We start from the raw sequence: 23,308 nt of genomic DNA on the forward strand, positions 1-23,308 counted from the left end.
TGGGTCATAAGCTCCACAACCCGTGAGTTGTTCGCCAGCAGATACCATGCTGGAACCGTCTACATAGATTTTGCAGCCTGGGGGATGTATCCCGGCTCGTAAACCTACATTCACCTCCCATACCCCTTCTATGGAACACCGATGGGCTGTTCCAGGATATACCATATTGGCCGCAAGCTTTGGCTCGCAAAGGCCCCTCACCTTCAGATCCATCTGCGAGAGGAGGAGGGTCCAGTGCGCAATGCGTGCACTGCTGACTGTCCCATCTTTAATCCTCCCATCCAGAAGCATCTGGGTGGGTGTGTGGTGCTTGAGGAGGATGATGGGAGAGGCGCCTGTGAAGATCAAGGATCTTTTCACAGCCCAATACGTGGCCAAAAGGTGCCGTTCGCAAATTGAGTAGCTCCTCTCCACATCAGTGAGTACTCTGGAGGAGTAGACCACGGGCCTTAGCCTGCCATGCCGCTCCTGGAGCAGCACAGCACTGAGACTATCCCCGCTGGCCGCTACCTCCAAGAAGAACTCTTTCCCCCCATCTATGGCTCCTAGGGCTGGTGCGGTCTGCAAGTCTCCCTTGAGCTTGACAAATGCTGCCTGGCAACCCTCATCCCAAGACCACTCCACTCATTTGTGTCGGAGTCGGAGCAAAGGGGCTGCTGTGGCTGCATAGTCTTCAATGAAGTCCCTGCAGTACCCCATTAACCCTAGGAATGACCTCACACCTCTCACTGTGTTGGGGACCGGCAACTCTTGGACCGCTTCCCTCCTAGCCTTGTCTATGGCTCTCTCCCCTGCGCGGACAGTTAGGCCCAGGAATTTAACTTCCCGTTGGCCGATCTGCGCCTTTTTCGGGTTGACTTTGAACCCCTTACTCTGTAGCAGCTCCAGCAGTTCGGCCAGTAGCGGGCCATGCTCCCCGACTGAGTCGGTAAACAAGAGCAGGTCATCCACATACTGCACTAATTGGGTGGGCTGACTAAATTCCTTTAAGCTATCCGCCATACACTGGTGGAAGATGCTGGGGCTGTTATGGAAGCCTTGTGGCAAGCAGTTCCAAGTATACTGTTGCCCCTTAAAAGTAAAAGCGAACTTATACTGGTCCTCCCTCCTCAAGGGATGGACCAAAACCCATTTGAAATATCCAGCACCGTGAACGTGGCCGCGGATGCTGGAATATTCCTGATGAGGTCGGCCACTGCTGCCATTGTGGGGGCGCCGCGGGGATACTGCTGTTGAGCACCCGATAGTCCACCGTGGCTCTCCATGAATTGTCCGGTTTTCTGACCGGCCAAAGCGGAAAGTTAACATGGGTGGCTATGGGCCTCAACACTCCCTGCTGTACTAAAGAGGACATGGCTGCCTCCATATCGGGCTCTGCTTCTCTGGGGAAGTTATATTGCTTCTGGGGCCGGGCCATGGGGTCCCCGTCCACTCTGACCTCAAACCCGGTGACCCTCCCGCAGTCGTGTTTGTGCGTGGCAAACGCAGCTAGGTTAGCCTGCACGAATGCCTGAAATTCCCCCGGGACACCGTCGACCATGAGCCCAAGGTTGTAACCTTCTTTCGGCTTCACAGTACACAGGGTCCCCTTCCCTTCCTTGCTCGGGATGACTACTACACCTCCCTCTTTACCCGTATTGGCTCCCCAAAGACAATGATTGCGGAGATCCACGAGGATCCCGTGGCCCACAATGAAGTCGGCCCCTAGGATCCCCTTTCCTCCCTCCACTTCCCACTTCGCCAGAATGCACGTCCACTTGGTCCGGAGCGTGCCCAGGCGGATTGAGAGCGGCTTGGAGAATGCTCCCGCCTGTTCCTTACCGGTGAACCCCGCTAGACAGAGGTGAGGTGGTGGGGTTTGCTGCGTGGATCACGGTGCATGATGCACCCGTATCCAGCAGATAAGTTCCTTTAACCTTCTCTACCTCCATCTGCACGAGCGGTCTCTTCCATCCGTCATACCGGAGAGCACACAGGTAGACAGGCTGCGCGGGCTCCAGTCATTGTGGGGCGTCAAAGGGGGCCGAGGGAACCACCACACCGGTGGTGGCTGCTATTTTCCCCTGGCTGGTCAGGAGGAGAGATCGTATCGACTCCAAGAGTGGCTCGATCGCAGTGGGAGGGATACCTGGCTCTGCCTTTTGGGCTGGGGCTGATGAATTCTTTACTTTATTGTCTTTCCATGGATTTTTACAATCCTTGCGCCAGTGGCCGTCCTTCCCCCACCCGTAACAGTTTAACTTAGTCTGGGAGGGACGGTTCCCCTCCTGGTGCCACTCTTTCTTATTCTGGCCCCCAGGTTTAACCTCATGGACTTTCCCCTTGGGTTGGGGCATCTCGATACCCCTTATATTTTTAAATGCTACCGTGAGCTGGCGGATCACTGTTTCCTCGGTGGTCTGGGGGCTACTGGGGTCAAACCAGGCCGCAGCCTGGGCTCGGATTTGGGGCAGGCAGTTTGTCATTAGACAACGGAGCCAGTGGGTCAATTGGACTTGGTTCAGTAGTGTCCGTGCTGGCATTCCTGGGCATGCACTCCGGTAGACTGGCCACAGCCTGCCTGCGAACGCCTGCGGGGACTCCCCTGGGAGCTGTATCGTTTTTTCCACCCAGGCAAACGGACTACCGTCATTGAGTCCCATGGCCTCCAATATCTCGTTCCTCAAATCTTCATAATCTTTCTGCCCCTTTTTACATTCATCAGATAGGGTTTGGAGGAGATCACTCCCCAGAGAAAACAGCAGCATCTTAGCTTGCTCTGCGTCATCGCAGTCATTAATGCAAGCTGCTTGTTCTATGTCCCTGAAATGCAGAGAGGGGTCTCTCTTTTCGGTGAGCTTGGGGATGTGACTAACCATGGCCCTGAGCTGTTGGGTGCCATGCGGCACCACAAACTGATTTTGGATGGCACCTGGGTCCTCGTCATCAACGGGCGGGCCGTACTTCCGTTGTCGGAGGGGGTACACCGGCCCTGGTCCCGGCCTATCTAGCGGGGCCTGCTGTGCTTCCCCTACCACTTCATCCTCCACTCTCCTTTGCTGCCAGAACTCCTGAAAACTTGGGCCAATTTCTTGAGCTTGGCGGCCTGTGCTGCTACAAAACTGTCCAGCACTAGGACTTGTTTCTTGTAACACATTAACCAGGCTGCCTTTTCAATTGCCCTCTTATGCTGTTTACTCGCCGTCCACTGGGCGGCGACGTCTATGGGACGCTCGGCCTTTAACATAGCGCCCACCCATTTCTTGGCGATATTGACCTTTCTGCACACATAAGTGGACAACCTCTCTTCCATTGCGGTTTCTCCCTCCGCACCACTGTCTGTCATATTGCATACTGTCACCAATGGTCCTGCCGCGGTCGCCATTTCTGTAGGGGGTTTTGGTTTGGGGTTTGTGTCTGGCCAGTCAGTCGTGTCTGAGCTGCTCCAGCCTCGTGCGGTTCGAATCGCTTCCCCTTTGGTTCTGACCACCGGACTTATTTACAAGTAGCGATATAGACAAACGAGACCAGTGGTTTGGTGCAAAGAAAACCAATGTTTATTAAAAATAGAGAAACAATTACTATACAGAGAAAAATCACTATGGATGCAACACTTGACGGGGGAGGAGAAATGGACACATCGAGGGAAAATGACTAAAATGACACTTTAGCAATTCCCCTTAACTCCCACCCTTTGCACCTATCTAGATTGTCTTGTAATGGGCCAGAAAATTGATGCTTACCAGTCTAGGATGTTGAAACGCCTGCTCCATGCCCTATTGCCTGCCGATGTCTTAGGTTTTTCACCACCCCAAAGCAGAGATACCCCAGTAATTCAAACGTAACTGTGGGTATCCTACTTCCCTGGACTGGCTCTTCGTCGATGGTCCTCCTGCTGGGTTGATGGTATGGCAGGGCACCGGAGCCGAGGCGGGGGAGAGAGAGAGAGAGAGAGAGAGAGAGAGAGAGAGAGAGAGCGAAATGGCCTCCCGAGGGACTAGTTATACCCTTCCCAGTAGCCCTTATCTCCCGCCAGATCAGTTCATTTCTTTTGTCTGATCTGGACGTATTGAAAATCATACAAAGGGTACCGATCTGGGCCCATCAACCTGGATGGCCGGGAATCAGTTTTAAACACCTCATCAGTGCTCCCCTTTGTCCAACTGGTTTTGTGATGGGGCCATTCCAGTCTGAATGCCCCGTTGATCGTTTGTAAACAGTGTTGATGTTCTCTAACCGAAGGTCTGAATGCAGCTAAGCTTGTCCCACTACATTTCGAATAGGCCTTGCCTGCTCTTGATTGTTTGTGCAAACAACCTTGATGATTTTTAATCAGAGGCCCAAATGCCACTGGGTTTGCTTCTCATGCATAAATGCAGGAGGTCTGTCAGCATTCGAGTTTTCTGGAAAGTTCCTTCTCACAGTCATCAGAATACAAGCTTGTCAGTCCAAACTGAAACTTACAGGCTTTGGCCATGAGGCTGACCGCAGCCATCTTATTGAGCCCTAGATTCCAAACTCAGTCCAACCAGGGCTTCTTTAATAAACCAAAAGTAAATCTTCGGGGGGGGGGAAGACATGAAATTTGCGAATCCTTTCACCAGAGAGGTTCTGAAAATTTGTGTCAGAGCCCCTGCAATCTCCTCCCTTGCCTCACACAGCAGTCTGGGATACATCTCGTCTGGGCCTGGGGATTTATCCACTTTTAAGCCTGCTAAAACCATTAGTACCTCCTCCCTCTCAATACTGATTTGTTCAAGTATATCACAATCTCCCTGCCTGATTTCTATGTCTACATCATCCTTCTCCATAGTGAACACAGATGCAAGATATTAATTTAAAACCTCACCTACATCTTCCGGCTCTACACAAAGATTGCCACTTTGATCCCTAATGGGCCCTACTCTTTCCCTGGTTATCCTCTTGCCCTTAATATACTTATAAAACACGTTGGGATTTTCCTTTATTTTGCCCGCCATTGTTTTTTCATGCCCCCTCTTCGCTCTCCTAAGTTCTTTTTTAAGTACCCCCCTGCACTTTCTATACTCCTCTAGGGCTTCCACTGTTTTTAGTCCTTTGTATCTGCCAAAAGCCTCCCTTTTTTTCCTAATCCATTCTTGTATATCCCTTGACAACCAGGGTGGCCTGGGCTTGTTGGTCCCACCCTTGACCTTTACGGGAACATGTTGGCGTTGTACTCTCTCTATTTCCTTTCTGCTGTAGATTTTCCTACAAGTATCTGATCCCAGTCCACTTTGGCCAGATCCTGCCTTATCATATTAAAATCGGCCTTCCACCAATTTAGAACCTTTATTTCCAGTCCATCTTTGTCCTTTTCCATGACTACCTTAAATCTCACCGAATTATGGTCACTGTCACCAAAATGCTCTCCTACTGACATTTCTACCACTTGCCCAGCTACATTCCCTAGAATTAAGTCCAGTACCGCCCCCTCTCTTGTTGGACTTTCTACATGCTGGCTCAAAAAGCTCTCCTGGTTGCACTTTATGAATTACGCACCCTCTAAGCCTTTCACACTTTGACTATCCCAGTTAATATTGGGGAAGTTGAAATCCCCTACTATTATTACCCTATTATTTCTACACTTCTCTGAGATTTGCCTACATATCTGTTCCTCTATCTCCCCCTGACTGTTTGGGGGCCTATAGTACACTCCCAGCAAAGTGCTTGCCCCCTTTTTGTTTTTAAGTTCTACCCATATGGCCTCATTAGAGGAACCTGCTAAGATATCATCCCTCCTTACAGCAGTAATTGATTCCTTGATTAATATTGTGACACCCCCTCCTCTTTTACACCCCCCTCTGTCTCACCTGAAGATTCTATACCCCGGAATATTGAGCTGCCAGTCCTGCCCCTCCCTCAACCATGTCTCTGTGATAGCAACAATATCATACTCCCATGTGTTCATCAACACCTTCAATTTATCTGCCTTACTCGCAAGATTCTTTGCATTAAAATAAATGCCATCCAGCCATGCCATACTCCCTTATGCCGTTACATATTTGCTCTGTCTTCCAGGCTGACTTGTTTTTTCCTCTATATTTGGCTGTGCATCACCCCCTACTATAGCCTTTATCTGCCCAATATCTTGGTAAATGTAGCAAAACCCAGGGATCAAATAGAGAAACCCTTGCCACTCCACTTAATGGAATATATCAATACCTTTGTACAGTTCTGAGGAAGGGGCATCGACCTGAAACCTTAACTCTGTTTCTCTCTCCACAGATGCTGCCTGACCTGCTGAGTATTTCCAGCATTTTCTCTTTTTATTTCAGATTTCCAGCATCTGCAGCATTTTGCTTTTGCCTTTGTATTCTTGACTGTCTCAGGCTGACTCCCGACTGGGAGAAAGTCAGGGGCAAATTTATAATTCAAAATCCTTTGATGGTATGTTGGAATAAGGGAAGTTAAAAAAGCTGCTCCTCTTATAGGTATATTGGAGGGACAGCCCATTTAGGGGTGTTGAATTTCTGCGGGAATTCCCTGCTCTCCCGCCGTAACTTGGCTGTCTCCCACAACAAGAGTAGAGTGCTTCCCCATGAGCTCCAAGGCCTGCTCCTCATAGGGTGGGAGAGATTTAAAGGTAAGGATTCCCCCTCTCATGACCTGCCTCTGGTGAACGGTGTGCTCCATTTTCAACTAAAAGAACACTGAATACATGAGACGAAGGTTAGCAGTTGAGGAGGGTATAGCAAGTAGTGTGGGAGAGCTGAAGTAAGAGATGAAGCTTGTTAAAATGGAGGAAGGGGTTTTAAGGTTGAGCATGGAAGTGCTGTTGAGGGAACTGGGTAGCCATAGTGAAAGATCCTGAGTTATAGCCCCCCTTAATCAGAATGCAAGGTGAAGGGTTAGCGTTGCTTTGAGGGAGCAGGGTTGGAAAGGAGAGTGCCCAGTATGTTACCTTAACCAGCCTTGGTGAGATCATTGAACTTCTTGTGGCACTGGTCAGCAGTCCAGGTGGGAAAGTTGGCACTCAGTGCTAGTACCAGCTCTGTCCAGGGGACAGGAGTGAGATTCTTGGCATGGCCACCCAGGAGTCTGTGTCTCCTTAATTCAATTTCCTCGAGGAGGGCTGGGAGTCAAATAAATTCTGTGTTTTTCTTCAGTGCCTCGGTGCCATGCCCTACTGTCTTGTTTAGCTGGTTGCTTCAAAGGGTCCTGCTGGAGACATTCTTGAAAAGTGTGACAAGTTGATTGATGAGATAGGCAGTGAAATTATTTGAGAGTCCAAGTAAGTGAGCCAAGCACTGCTTGTTCCTTACCTGGTTGACCCCCTGTCTGAGTGGAACTGCCTTTTAAAGGCTGCACTCTTGGTTTCATGCACTCCAGCAGATTAGACCCATTTTACATGGGATTTACACCAATGACAATGTTCATAGTGGGTAAAAAGAAAGACTTGCGTTCATATAGTGCCTTTCATGACCAGGATGTCCCAAAGCACTTTACACTCAATGACGTACTTTTTGAAGTGTAATCACTGTTGTGGGAAATGGGTACGCAAATGAGCTGAGCCAGGAAACCTTTGTGTAAATACCTCTGTCTAAAGCACCTGCGAGCGCAAATCTTTTTCTCAGCGTGAAAGTGGCGCAACTCACCCTGTAAATAAGTTCGATACCTGACTCCAGGTTATGGATGCAAAAATCCTTTTATTGTATGAGACCAAGTCCAAATACACACAATGGGCAAAAAATTGGATATGGCCAGAAAACAGGCAGTGTTAAGGGCCAATGATATTAAGCTGAGCCAGGACAAAATGGTCAAGGGTAGCACATAAAATTTGTGCTCAGTCCTCATTAACAAGATTATGTTGCTGATCTCAGCATTAAACTGCTGCTCATTTGCTTACCGTTCAACAGGTTTTTTTTAATTCATTGATGGGATGTGGGCGTCACTGGCTAGGCCTGCATTTAGTGCCCATCCCTAATTGCCCTTGAGAAGATGGTGGTGAGCCGCCTTCTTGAACCGCTGCAGTCCATATGGTGTAGGTACACCCACAATGCTGTTAGGAAGGGAGTTCCAGGATTTTGGCCCAGCGACAGTGAAGGAACGGCGATACAGGTCCAAGTCAGGATGGTGTGTGGCTTGGAGGGGAACTTGTAGGTGGTGATGTTCCCATGCGTCTGCTGCCCTTGTCCTTCTAAGTGGTAGAGGTTGCGGGTTTGGAAGGTGCTGTTGAAGGAGCTTTGGCGAGTTGCTGCAGTGCATCTTGTAGATGGTACACACTGCAGCCACAGTGCGCCGGTGGTGGAGGGAGTGAATGTTGAAGGTGGTGGATGGAGTGCCAATGAAGCGGCCTGCTTTATCCTGAATGGTGTCGAGCTTCTTGAGTGCTGTTGGAGCTGCACTCATCCAGGCAAGTGGAGAGTATTCCATCACACTCCTGACTTGTGCCTTGTAGATGGTGGAAAGGCTTTGGGGAGTCAGGAGGTGAGACACTCGCCGCAGAATTCCAATATCGGGTGCAGTCTAATTCCCAATCATGCTTGGCCTAGGCTTTATTCAGTACTTAAAGGGGCGGTGCATTGATGCTACAGCACCTCATTGTCATTCCAGTTTGAACTCCACCTGGAAGCAGACGGCAGTAGAAACAGCCTCAGTACAGGGAGAGAGCCCACAGATTCTCAGACACAGCTCTGGAGGTGGCCGTGGAGAGGAAGCGGGTTGTCCTCTTCCCACAACCTGGCAGGGATCCATCGCCCCATACATCCAGAAGGCTGTGGTGGGAGATAGCCGTCTATGTGACAGCTAGCACTGTGGTCCCCAGGTCATCGATTCAGTGCCACAAAATGTTTAATGACTTCACATGGCAGGTCAAGCTGAGTGAAGGCTTCAGCAAATGCCATACCTCACCATCTGACCACATCCCCATCACTCACCTATTAACAATCTCTACCTATCACCACTTAGGTCTCACAATCATAGCTTCACTTCACTCTCACTACCGTACCACTGCTGCAACATCCACATCCACATCTCACAGCTTGCACACACTGACAGCTATTCAACTATGGCAGGCACATCACCCAAACACATTGCACCACACACACACACACACACTCTTCGCTTTAGAGTCATAGTCATAGTTATACAGCGCAGAAAGAGGCCCTTCGGCCCATCGTGTCCATGCCAGCCATCAAGCCCTGTCTATTCTAATCCCATTTTCCAGCACTTGGTCCCTGTCCTTGTATGCTATGGCATTTCAAGTGCTCATCTAAATGCTTCTTGAATGTTGTGAGGGTTCCTGTTTCTACTACTCTTTCAGGCAATGAGTTCCAGATTCCAACCACCCTCTGGGTGAAAAGGTTTTTCCTCAAAACCCCTCTAAACCTCCTGCCCCTTACCTTGAAACTATGCCCCCTGGTTATCGACCCCTCTACTAAGGGGAAAAGTTCCTTTCCATCTACCCTATCTATGCCCCTCATAATTTTGTACACCTCAATCAGGTCCCTCCTCAGCCTTCTCTGCTCTAAGGAAAACAACCCCAGCCTGTCCAGTCTCTCTTCACAGCTGAAGCGCTCCAGCCCAGGTAACATCCTGGTGAATCTCCTCTGCACCCTCTCCAATGCAATCACATCCTTCCTATAGTGTGGCGACCAGAACTGCACACAGTATTCCAGCTGTGGCCTAACTAGCGTTTTGTACAGCTCCATCATAACCTCCCTGCTCTTATATTCTATGCCTCGGCTAATGAAGGCAAGTATCCCATATGCCTTTTTAATCACCTTATCTACCTGCCCTGCTGCCTTCAGGGATCTATGTACATGCACACTAAGGTCCCTCTGATCCTCTGTCCTTCCTAGGGTCCTACCATTCATTGTGTATTCCCTTGCCTTGTTAGTCCTCCCAAAATGCATCACCTCACACTTTTCAGGGTTAAATTCCATTTGCCACTGTTCTGCCCATCTAACCAACCCATCTATATCGTCCTATAGCCTGAGGCTTCCTTCCTCACTATTTACCACTCCACCAATTTTCGTGTCCTCTGCAAACTTACTGATCATACCTCCTACATTCATATCTAAATCATTAATGTACACTACAAACAGCAAAGGACCCAGCACTGATCCCTGCGGTACACCACTGGACACAGGCTTCCAGTCACAAAAACAACCTTCGACCATCACCCTCTGCCTCCTGCCACTAAGCCAATTTTGGATCCAATGTGCCAAATTGCCCTGGATCCCATGGGCTCTTACCTTCCTGACCAGTCTCCCATGTGGAACTTTGGCAAAAGCCTTACTGAAGTCCATGTAGACTACATCAACTGCACTACCCTCATCCACACACCTAGTCACCCCCTCAAAAAATTCAATCAAATTGGTCAGACATGATCTCCCCCTGACAAAGCTATGCTGACTATCCCTGATTAAGCCCTGCCTCTCCAAGTGAAGACTAATTCTGTCCCTCAGAATTTTTTCCAATAATTTCCCTACCACTGATGTTAGGCTCACCTGCCTGCAATTCTCTGGTTTATCCCTACTACCCTTCTTGAACAATGGTACTACGTTAGCTGTCCTCCAGTCCTCTGGCACCTCCCCTGTGGCCAAGGTGGCGCATAATCGCTGGGAGCAGTGGCAGACCGGCGGGGGCTGTTGTCTTAAACAGCGTTCTATTTGTTCACTTGAGTAGTAGAGAATTCAGTCTTCTGATTATAATAATTTTATTCTTTAATCTCAGCATAAAAAGCAATTTACAAGCAGAGTATAGTCACAGATAGAGCAAACCTAGGCATGGGTCTTTTCGTGCTCCTTGAACAATGCAGGGTAAAGGCAGGAAGGTAGTGCAGGAGTCACCTGCGGTCATCTCCCTCCAAAACAGGTTTACCGTTTTGGGTACTGTTGGGGGAGATGACTTATCAGGGGAAGGCACCAGCAGCCAGGTTCAGGGCACCATGACTGGCTCTGCTGCACAGAAGGGCGGGAAAAAGAGGGATAGGGCTATAGTGATAGGGGATTCAATTGTAAGGGGGATAGACAGGAGTTTCTGTGGCCGAGACCGAGACTCCAAGATGGTATGTTGCCTCCCTGGTGCAAGGGTCAAGGATGTCTCGGAGCGGGTGCAGAGCATTCTGAAGGGGGAGGGGGATCAGCCAGTTGTCGTGGTACATGTAGGTACCAACGATGTAGGTAAAAAGAGGGAGGAGGTCCTACAAGCTGAATTTAGGGAGTTAGGAGCTAAATTGAAAAGTAGGACCTCAAAGGTAGTAATCTCTGGATTGCTACCAGTGCCACGAGCTAATAAGTTTAGAGAGAGTAAGATAGATAAGCTAAATACGTGGCTTGAGCAGTGGTGCAAGGGAGAGGGATTTAAATTCTTGAGGCATTGGAACCAGTTCTTGGGGAGGAGGGACCTGTACCAAGGGGACGGTCTACACCTGAACTGTGAGGGAGCCGATGTCCTCGGGGTAATATTTTCTAGGGCGGTTCGGGAGGATTTAAACTAATTTGGCAGGGGGATGGGAACCTAGGTAGTGGAAAAGAGGGAAGTCATATGAAGTCAGAAATAGATGGTAGAAAGGTGAGAAGCAATAAGCAAAGGAGAGAAACACAAAGGGCCAAACTAATTCATAATGAGAGTGTGAAAAAAGCAAGCCTGAAGGCTTTGTATCTTAATGCTAGAAGCATTAGGAACAAGGTGGATGAATTAGTTGTGGAAATAGAGGTAAACAAGTATGATTTGATTGGGATTACAGAAACGTGGCTGCAGGGTGGGCAAGGCTGGGAACTTAACATCCAGGGATATACAATATTTAGGAAGGATCGGCAAAAAGGTAGGGGAGGTGGGGTAGCATTGCTGGTAAAGGAGGGGATTAATGCAATGGAAAGGAAGGATATTAACTCGGATGAAACGGAATCTGTATGGGTAGAAATGAGAAATAGCAAGGGGAGGAAAACGTTAGTGGGTGTGATATATAGGCCTCCAAATAGTAATATGGAGGTGAGGGAAGGCATAAAAAGGGAAATTAGAGAAGCGTGCGATAAGAGCACAGCTGTCATCATGGGTGACTTTAATTTACATATTGATTGGACTACCCAAATTAGTAAAAATTCTGAGGAGGAGGAATTCCTGGAATGTTTTCGGGACGGTTATCTGGACCAATATGTCGAGGAGCCGACTCGAGATCAGGCCATTTTAGACTGGGTATTGTGCAATGAGAAGGGACTTATCAGCAATCTTCTTGTACGAGGCCCCTTGGGTCAGAGCGATCATAATATGATCGAGCTCTCAGTCGAGATGGAGAGTGAGGAAATTGAATCAGAGACTAAGGTCCAGAACTTAAATAAAGGGAATTACGAGGGTCTGAGACGGGAATTGGGTAAGATTGATTGGGTGGTGTTTCTGGGGGGATTGACAGTAGAGAGACAATGGCAAGCATTCAAAGATAGAATGGAAGAATTCCAGAACATGTTTATACCGGTTTGGCATAAAAATAAACCTAAAAAGGTGACTCAACCGTGGATAACGAGGGAAATTAGGGACAGCATAAAATCAAAAAAAAGGGCATATCAACTGGCAAAAAAAAGCACCAGACCGGAAGATTGGGGGCAGTACAGGATACAGCAAAAGAGGACAAAGGGATTAATCAGGAAGGGGAAAATAGAATACGAAAGTAAACTTGCAGCAAACATAAAGACAGACTGCAAAAGCTTTTATCGGTATATCAGGAGGAAAAGACTGGTAAAATCCCAAGTCGGTCCCTTGCAGTCCGATTCGGGAGAATATATAATGGAGAATAAGGAAATGGCAGACCAATTAAACTCATACTTTGGTTCTGTATTCACAAAGGAGGACACAAATAACCTCCCAGGAATATCGGCAAGCATGGGGACTAATGAGAGGGAGGAGCTGACAGAAATTAGTATCTCTAGGGATATGGTGTTGGGTAAGTTGAGGGGACTGAAGGCCGACAAATCCCCGGGGCCTGATAAACTACATCCTAGGGTACTTAAGGAGGTGGCCCTGGAGATAGCAGATGCTCTAAGGATCATCTTCCGGAACTCCATTGACTCGGGAACAGTACCCGTGGATTGGAGGGTAGCTAATGTTACCCCAATATTTAAAAAGGGGGGTAGAGAGAAAGCAGGGAATTATAGACCAGTAAGCCTTACATCGGTTGTGGGCAAAATGCTAGAGTCCATTATTAAGGATAAAATAGCGGAGCACTTGACAAATGGGGAAAGGATCGGACAGAGTCAACATGGATTTACAAAGGGTAAATCGTGTTTGACTAATCTGCTGGAATTTTTTGAGGAAGTAACTGGTAAAATAGATGGGGGAGAGCCAGTGGATGTGGTGTACCTTGACTTCCAGAAAGCCTTCGATAAGGTTCCACACAAAAGATTATCATGCAAAATTAAGGCTCATGGAATTGGGGGCAAAGTATTAACGTGGATAGAGAACTGGCTGGCGGATAGAAAACAGAGAGTTGGAATAAACGGCTCGTTTTCGGAGTGGCAGGCAGTGACCAGCGGGGTGCCGCAAGGATCTGTCCTGGGACCCCAGCTGTTCACAATATATATAAATGATCTGGATCAGGGAATTGGATGCAATATTTCCAAATTCGCTGACGACACTAAACTAGGAGGAGGGGTGGGCTCTGATGAGGATGTCAGGAGGCTACAGTGCGATTTGGACAGGTTGGGGGAATGGGCGGATACGTGGCAGATGCACTATAATGTGGATAAATGCGAGGTTATCCACTTTGGGGGTAAAAACAGGAGGGTAGATTATCTAAATGGCAATAGATTGGGAGATGGGGAAGTGCGAGGGACCTGGGTGTTCTTGTGCACCAGTCACTGAAGGAGAGCATGCAGGTGCAACAGGCGATTAAGAAGGCAAATGGTATGTTGGCCTTCATATCAAGGGGGTTCGAGTATAGGAATAGGGATACCTTACTACAGCTGTACAAGGTGCTGGTGAGACCGCATCTGGAGTATTGTGTACAGTTTTGGTCGCCCCATCTGCGGAAGGATGTTCTTGCCATGGAAAGAGTGCAATGGCGATTCACCAGGCTGATACCTGGAATGGCGGGAATGACCTACGAAGAGAGATTAAATAGTTTGGGCTTGTACTCACTGGAGTTTAGAAGATTGAGAGGGGATCTCATCGAAACATATAAAATTATGGCAGGCCTGGACAGGCTGAATTCAGAGAGAATGTTTCCAATGGCCGGGGAGCACAGAACCAGGGGCCACAGTCTAAAAATAGCGGGCAAATCATTTAAAACAGAGATGAGGAAGAATTTCTTCACTCAAAGAGTGGTGAGCCTGTGGAATTTCCTGCCACAGAGGGCTGTGAAGGCTAATTCAATAAATATTTTCAAGAGAGAATTGGATATATTTCTGAAGGCTAAGGGGATTAAGGGTTACGGAGAAAAGGCGGGGACGGGGTACTGAACTGGTAAGATCAGCTATGATCTCAGACGAAGATCAGCCATGATCTCATTGAATGGCGGAGCAGGCTCGAAGGGCCGAATGGCCTACTCCTGTTCCTATCTCTATGTATCTATGTATTTATACACTGTTTTCTTATCAAACTAGAGCAGGCATTGCCTAATATGGTAGTCTCTGGCTACTGCATAGTCCAGAGACGCAAGTCTGCATTTTCTTCAACATACATCAACAACGTTAGAAGCACCTAAAAACATCATGGCCTTGCTGTGGTAAGCAAAAAGTTTCTAGTCTCTAGACTTTCTTATCCTGACATAATATTTCTAATCTAAACATTCTATCTGAAAATATCCAAGACCAGTTGGTTGCAAACACTGGCTGTTGCTAAGTGAAATCTATGTTTCTTTCTCTCTCCAATGATACCAACTGCATCTTTTTCCCTATAATCGAATGAACTAAACATGAACACCTTTCAGAAGCTGAATTAACCAAGTTCCATATGCCAACAGGGGGCAAGCTGCCATGCAGGACCTGAGCCAACTGGAGGCGCGAGCGCTGGACATCATTGGACGGGAAGTCATGGAGGCCGTGGCAACCAGTGAGGTTGAAGCCCTTGGGGAAAACAACAGTTTGCTCATTCCTAATCCTTCTTCTCACATCCCACTTCCCCCTCATCCCACAATCTCTTCTCACTTTTAAACTGCTGATGCTGTATGCATGAATATCTTGCTTCCCCACCCTGTCCACCTCCCCTCACCATAACCTGACTCTTGTGCCTTTCTGCTTTCAGATAATCAACAACAAGCACCAGCCCAGCATGTCCCCAAGGTGACGGAGGAGAGCGAGGGGGGAGAAGACGACAGCTTCACTGTATCTGTCACTCGCAGACACCAGCTCAGAACCTGGCACTACACATACATTAGAGGCTAGTGTAAAAGCGAGATCTGCACAGAGTGAGGCACCGGGCACGAGTGGGCTGCAGCAAGGTCAGGGGGAAAGGGTAGCTCAGGGGCCAGCTCCCCAGAGGGCAAGTTCGTACGTGTGTTCTGTTGCACAGGACTCAGATAGGGTGGCCTTCAGAAGAAGGGTGATGAGCATGCACACTGAATTGTTAGGTGCAATGGCAAGTCTGCCAGAGAGCCTCTTGGCAATGTCAAGGAGTTTGGAGCAGTCTGCCTCTAACATTGCATGGGGCTTTGCACAGAGCTTGGAGCCCATGATTTCCATGCTGGAAATAATGAACAACTCCTGGAGAGACTGTGTTGACCCAGACATGATGCTGCGTGTGATGGGTGAAGTCTCGGCTGCCATTGCAGCACAGGCAGAAATGACCCAATGTCTTAATGCTGCAGTAGAAGCACAGACCGCTGTGCTGCAATCTCCGCATGCTGCCACGCAATATCAGACTGCTGCCATCGTGGCTGGGTTTACCACTGTTGACTGGAGCATGCAGGGTGTCGCAGCAGGCCAGCAATCTGTCCTCCAACAGATTGCTAGGAATGCTGAGGTGCCGCCCCAGGGGAGCGGCAGTGGATCAGTGGAACAGGACCCGGCTGTCCTCTCTCAGGATGACAGCATTCCTACTCCCACCACTGCCACTCCAACATTGCCCTTGCCCTTGCCACTGCCTGTCAGCCCAGACTGCTGCCGCCCATGCCGAGGTGGTGCAGTCTGCAGCCGGGCCTTCTAGGTCCAGAGCTGCTCGAAATCATCCTGCAAGGTCATCTGAAGTCTCCCCCATGGAAACTCAGCAGCCTTCCACCAGCCCTGCTGCAGCCACTGGTGGAGCACTTCATAGGAGCACTAGATCAGGAAAGGGCACCCGAACGACAGGCTCCAAGGGATTGCACAAGGGTGATTAGTTGATATCGTATATGTAAATTGATTATTGGTAAATTTAATAATTTTGTTTGGAATCTTGTGGTGGCTCTCATTTTTGTTTTGTGCCCAGGAGGATGCTGTGATATTCCATGGCAGAGGGATGGTATGATGGGGATGTGGTGAGCAACGGGGATCTGGGGTTTCATTCATTGGAATCGGAGTCCGATGAGGCCTTCATGGACAGCCCGTCCGAAAGGGAGATTGTCAGTATGCCTCCTCCCTCCCTCCTCATCCTCTTCCCCTTGCTCATCTTCCTTTTCCTCCTCCTCTTCTGCCCCCTCGTCCTCCTCCTGAGGTGGTCCCACAATCCCTGGTGGCAAGGGCTGCGCCCTCATGATGGCCAAGATGTGAAGCATGCAGCAGACCACCACAAAATCGGACCTCTGCTCTGCTGAGTACTGGAGGGCACCTCCCGCATGGTTAAGGCAGCGGAACCATTGCTTCAGTAGCCCAATGGTCTGCTCGATGATGTTCCTGGTGAAAGCATGACTCTTACGAGTGCTGGGTACAAGTGGGAAGTCATGAGTCAGGTGCAGAGCGGGTAGCCCTAGTCTCTGAGCAGCCACCCTCGGGTTTGATGTGGTGGCTGGAAGATTGGACTGACACGGTGAAGGCATCATGACTGCTGCCAGGATAGCAGGCATTGACCAGGAATCGCTGGGCGTGGTTGCACAACAACTGCACATTAATTGAGTGATAGCCTTTGCGGTTACGGAAGATCTCAGGATTGTTATGGGGTGCCCACAAAGCCACTTGGGTGCAGTCGATGGCACCTTGCACAATGGGGAAGCTCGCTATCTTGGCAAAGCCACATGCCGGTCCTCCTGCTTCTCTCCACTCAGAAGAAAAACATTTAATTCCTTCTCCTGGTGTAGAGAGCCTCAGTGACCTTCCTGATGCAGTGATGAACGGCGAACTGAGAGATGTTAGCTATGTCTTCTGCTGCAGAGTGGAAGGATCCGCTGGCGATGAAATTGAGGGCCGAGGGCCACAGTGACGGTGTCACAGACTGCAGGTCTGGTTGCAGGATGTGACAGAGTTCTGTAACCCCCTCATTGGTGAAGTGGAGCTTCCTGATACACCTACAAGGCCCTTGTGGTGGGTAAGGCCTCCTGTTGAGAGCCCTCCTGGCCCTCCTCCTCCTCCCCCCTCTGCGAGCATCTTCTCTTCTTCGCTGCCTTCACTCCCTCTCCCACAGATACTCGAGCGCGAGGGGGACTGCCAGTAGAGCCCCCAGGACTGTGAGCAAGTGTTGTGAGCAGAAGCCTTTAAATAACACTGAAGGTGACCTCCACTTGCAACAATACTCCCTGTTACCTTAGAACCTTGAAATAAGTTTTCAAACTGCTGGAGTTGCAGAAAGTTGCACAGAGCCAGTCAAACTGCAGAAACTTGTCAGCTGCAAGTTGCTGCTGGTGATCCCTTTAAATACCGCTGCTGGTGATCCCTTTAAATACCGCTGCTGGTGATCCCTTTAAATACCGCTGCTGGAGCCTCCTTCTTGCTCATCACAATGCTTGCTCAGCTGGTCGCACTTAAGGCATGCCGGTAAGTGGAGTGGCGAAGTTCAGAATGACAGATCAGGCGTCAAGTGAGTATTGCACACTCACTGACGTCACGATCTGCAAAATCGACATAATTTTTGCAAGCACTGACATTGGCAGTTGCTGCCACCCAGCCAAAAAAGCGGCTGCCACGGGACCACAGGCGGATGTGCAGCGACTGCCATTCACCATCCCCCCCCGAATCTGAAGGTAACGGGTGGCGCTAAACCCCTGAATTTTTTAGCCCAATATCTTTAAACATTAGACATACTGAGAAATAAATCAGACAACCCGTGTGTTCTTTCCCCAGGTAGAGAACTCGTGTCGCTTCTTCCACTGCTGATTTTCTTTGCAAATTGTACAGAAAAGCTTGGAATCTTTTAGTGAGGTTCTCATGAAATAATGTCAGTAACAATCAAACATCAATGACGTGTTATTGAACAAGACTCCTCAAAAGGATATATTTCCTTGACAATAACAGATGTTACTTGTTTGTATCCTGTTAACCATTGTCCCATACCATGGTTAACTCTTAAGTGGCTACAAAACAAGAAATTAATCTTACATCCTGTGTTTCAGCAAACAATTGAAAAGTAGTTTCAGCTAAAACAGCTCCTTAACAAATCAAACTCTAAAGCATCTTGGGAATTAATAACTTAACCATTTCATTCAGTAAAAAGAAACCAAAAACTTCAATCATGTGAGACTAAACCAAATCCTAATCCTACTTATATAGGTATACACAACAAAGGTATCTTACAAACCTGTGGAAATTGTCCCAGTCTTTACTGTACAATACTGACAGCACAGTATTAACACTTACAAATTTGCTTCCAGGAAATTGTCTGAAAATGAGAGTGGGGAAAGAATTTATGCAGGAATTCTGTCAAAATATGAAACATCCAACCACATCTTTTGTTTGAAACTTGTGTCACTGTCAGGCTTGTAACAGAGCTGGAAAGTAAGGGATCACGCATGAGGTGCTCTCAACGGTATAAATGTAAACTTCATTGAGTTTAAAGAGAATCAGAGGCCAATCAAAAGGTAACATTTTCAGATATGATGGAATACAAATTAGAATATAAGTTAGTGCTGCATGACTCTGTTCTTTTACAGGTTGCTTTTCCAAGACTTTGGATCTAGTATTTGTCGTGGATGCTTCTGGTAAAGTTGGAAGACAGAATTTTCGTCAAGTAAAAGGGTTTGTGAGGAACGTGATTTCACAGTTTGATATCGACAGAGACCTTACACAGGTTGCTATGGTGATCTACAGCAACAAACCTCGAACGCTCTTTAACTTGGATTCCTTTGACAGTGAAGGAAAAATTAAAAGGGCAATCAGCTCAGGCCCATTTCTGGATGGCAGTGCTCATACTGGGAAAGCACTTAAATATATACTGGAGGATACACTAAGCATCCAGAAGGGAGCAAGGCCAGGAATCCATAAGTTTGTTGTGATGATTACTGATGGTCAGAGTTCAGATGATGTTGTTACTGGTGCTGAACAGCTGAGACATAATGGGATCACCGTAATAGTGCTGGGAGTGGGGGATGCTCAGGCAACATCACTTCTGAAAATTGCAGGAAGCCGCAAGTTCATGATTCCTGTTCGTTCTTATGAAGATTTTAAATATTATGAAATCAACTTGGTACGAAAAATATGTGAAGGTAAGCTGCACATATAACTGTACTTTAAAAATGTAAAAACAGGGTATAAAGTTCTATTTTAACAATGTGGAGTGGGAATATGGCCTGATGTGATGGTTAGCTAACTATGAGAAGCCTCAGCAATCAACAAGGCATGTGGGGTACTATTTCATCTTGGTCGATACCCGTTCCTATAATCTCCAATCTCACGGTCACCAGATATTTATCCAGCTCCATTTTGAGGGAGATAATTGACACAGCATCTGCTCTTTTTGTGCTGTACTGTCGGAGGTGCCGTCTTTCGGATGAGACGATAAACCGAGGCCCCGTCTGCTCTCTCAGGTAATAGTTCAGAAAACAGTGTAAATAGTTCCATTCATGGCAAAGGGGAAAAGAAAAAGAAAAGAAAGAAGAAGGGAGGGAGGGAGGGAGGGGAATACAGACAGACAGAAAGAAAGGAGAGAGAGAAAGAAAGAAAGAGAGAAAGAAAGACTTGCATTTATATAGCACCTTTCACGATCACCAGACGTCTCAAAGCGCTTTACAGCCAATGAAGAACTTTTTGAAGTGGAGTCACTATTGTAATGTGGGAGGCGCGGCAGCCAATTTGCACACAGCAAGCTCCCAAAAACAGAAGGGAATAGGGTACCAAACAGTAACAATGGATCATGGCTAAAGTGTTTATATACGAATGCTCAAAGCATTACATATAAAATTGGGGACATGGAAGCACAATATTACTATGGGGTGGATTGAGGTCATAGCTTTTGCAGAAATTTGGTTTCAGCTGGGGCAGGATTGGTAATTAAACATTCCTGGCTATAAAATTTGCAAGAGACAGGGGGAAGAGAGATAGGGAGATAGATATTGTTGAGGTGGTATTCAGATTGAGTCTCTGTATTAAACTAATAAGAGTTCTGTAACAACACTGGCCATCCATTATAGACCACCATATCGTTAGAAAGAAAGAGAGGAAGGGAGGAAGGGAGATATAGACAATTGAGAGGTTTGTAAAAGTAATAGGCTTATTTTAAAGGGGAGCTTCAGCTACTGAGAAGTTGATTGAGATAACATTAACAGTGGTGGTCAAATTGGAGAGTGAAACCTAGCAAATGGTCCTGAATGCATTCCAAGTCCAACAAGTAAAGACATTTTGGGGGCAATGATTAAAACATAATTGGAATTACAGTCAAAATTGATAAAGAAAAAGATGAAGTCAAAACAAATGTACTGGACTGGAAAAGAATGTGGGGCTAATTTTCCTGGCCCCTTCCTCTGCCTGGGTGTTGGATAGATGCAGAGTGCCCAAAATGCATTGCGCTTTCCCACTGAGTGACACATAATAGCTGCTATAGTTAATGCAAATTACCCTGAGATTATGCAATCTGGTCACTGGGTTCCCATAAATCACACACAGCTTTCTGAAGTTTTTTTTTAAGTAACTCAATTTCCTAATTTCCAAATATCCAAAATAAGAGTCTAAAAAAATACAAAAAATACACATTTCACATTACAATTATTAAATATATCCATTGAATTGTCTTCTGTGTCTTTTAGTGTCTTCATTACAATTTTTACTTAAAGGCCTCAGCCTTTCCTAAAAGCCTGGGATTGGATTTGATATTTTTGCCCAGAGTGGTGCCACTGAACTGAATTTGTATTGTGCATTCTGAGCATGTACCCCATTTCCCAGGATGAATTAGTGCTGTTCAGTCAACTCTACTGATGGAATATCTTTCTTTACCTCTTAGCAGTTCCTGCCCAGTAGCTTTCCTTCAAATAATTTTGAAAAACAAGACGACAAATTTCAAAAGCTTCATGGAGGTAAATTTTTTATTTGTTTTAAAAAAGGTGTGTGAGTGAATGAGTGAAAAAAATACTGCTGACTGCGCAACTGTTGTAGATTTTGTGTTCTATAAACTTTAGAAAGTGAAAGAGAAATGAGAGACTGTATCTTCATGTTTTCAAAATAAATTAGTTGTATTTTGAAGCCAACAATTGTATCCACCTGACAATTAGAAAAGATCAGTGCTAATGGCTTATACCTGTAAGATTCTAATTTCTAATAACTGAGAAAGAGGGAGGGAGGGAGAGAGAGAGACACACACACACAGGTAGCTGTTGCTCCTCATTCTGATTTGATTTTTAAAAAAATGCAAGTTCAATTTTGAAAGTAACCAAAACCTCTGTGGGAAACAGAGTCAGAGAGAGAGCGAAGGAGGAAACTGGTTGAGGTGATGGGGCCTTTCAGTACCCATTCTGAGTCATCGGCCCTGATTTTCGTGATCGTGCGGGAAATTTTCGGGTTCACCGAATGTCGGGTTCCGACCCGAAAAAAAATGGGTCAGCCAGCTGCACGCAATTTTCCCTCAAGTGGCCAATTAAGTTCCAACGTGTGGGCACCTTTGCTAATTGTCCATTTCCAGTCAGAAAGCCCCACAGTATGATGTCATCATTCGTGGTGCTTTTAAAGTGTCCAGCAAGCTTCTCAATCTCTGCAGGCTTCTCAACCAATCTTGCAGAATGGCAGAGGAGCCTGCACCAGCTGCTGCCAGCGGCAGAGGCCGAGCTGCTGCCAAATTCGACGAGATGTCACTCCAGACATTGGTGGATGGGGTAACGGCCCACAGGGAGGAAGAGGCCTCCCAAAGAGACCAGGGCTGCCTGGATGGAGGTGGCTGCAGAGGTCAACTCTCTGGGAGTCACCAGTCGGACCTGGATGCAGTGCAGGAAGCGCTCCCATGACCTTCACCGCACAGGGAAAGTAAGTACGAAGTTTCCATCACCCTCAACCTGATCCCCATTGCCTTTCCCCAACAGCACTCAGCTTCAGCAATCTCTTCCTCCACATCCCACTTCACAGTCACATCCATGCACCCTTACCCATTCCCTATCTCTCTATGCTCACATTCACATAACTATTCCACCATGCAGCCCTCACACTGCCTCTCACTCTGATGCTTGGAAGACAACTGACAACACACAGGGAGGGCCCTTGGTCTTGCAGCCTCACAACATCTTTGTCTCCTTCTAAGTATCTATGCACTCACTCCTGCACTCTCACTCAAACTCCACTTGTCTCCCTCATTGCAGGAAAAGAGAGCTCACAATAGACGAGAGCGTGCGAGGACTGGAGGAGGACCACCCTCAAACGCCCACCTGAGCCCCTGGGAGGAAGCTGCGATCGAGATTGCTGGGGCTGACGTGCCTGTGGATGCTGGGGCAGGAGAGACAGGAGCAAGCCCGCAAGCTGGTGACAGAATAGTTCCCCATCTCTCTCATTGACATTGCATGAGTTGCTGATATGATTCTGAAGCCACATCAATTTGGACTTATTAGCATCTGCCAAATCCAATGTGCAAGTAGCCTTGGCATCACATCTCTAACTCTTTCCTTTACTCTCCCACAGGACCATCCGGAGCCCCTGTCGCCACTGCCGAGGAGGAAGAGGCTTTGCAGCCAGACTCCTCAGAGGAAGCTCCAGCCTCTGAGGGCGCAGCGTCAGCAGAAGTAAGCGCACCCAGCACCAGCGCAGACACTCACACCTCGGTTGGACCTTCAGGACATAGTGTTGTCACCTGGTGTATCACAGCTCACAAGTGAGCATCAGCAGAGTGTGGAGACAGAGACAGCAGTGGAGAGTCCTCGTCGGAGGGCGCAGGCCTCTGCCAGTTCAGCTCAGCTGCATGTCGACCCTATGCCTCTGGGTCCATCCGCAAGAGAGGAGGTGATGGATCTCCATGCACAGATGCAGGAGTCTCTGGCAGGTTTTGTCTCCAGGGTTGCTGCGAGTGTGGAGCGAATGGAGGAGTCCATGGCGAGCATGAGCAGAGCCTTACTGGAGTC

The 23,308-nt window shown here is 47.7% G+C and overlaps 1 protein-coding gene across 1 annotated transcript in view; it reads left to right on the plus strand.

The window, feature by feature from the left end:
- LOC147122885 (von Willebrand factor A domain-containing protein 2-like) overlaps nucleotides 1–23,308 on the plus strand; it is a 40,486-nt gene that overhangs the window by 12,149 nt on the left and 5,029 nt on the right. The window contains exons 2-3 of the mRNA XM_085961794.1: nucleotides 18,932–19,483; nucleotides 21,214–21,286. Coding sequence (XP_085817920.1) covers nucleotides 18,932–19,483; nucleotides 21,214–21,230 — 569 coding nt within the window. The 3' untranslated portion in view covers nucleotides 21,231–21,286. The remainder of the gene's footprint in view (nucleotides 1–18,931; nucleotides 19,484–21,213; nucleotides 21,287–23,308) is intronic.

The sequence above is a fragment of the Somniosus microcephalus genome, chromosome 2 (genome assembly GCF_052327205.1).
Source record: "Somniosus microcephalus isolate GS21.2 chromosome 2, FLI_Smic_1.0, whole genome shotgun sequence".
NCBI classification, from domain to species: Eukaryota; Metazoa; Chordata; class Chondrichthyes; order Squaliformes; family Somniosidae; genus Somniosus; species Somniosus microcephalus.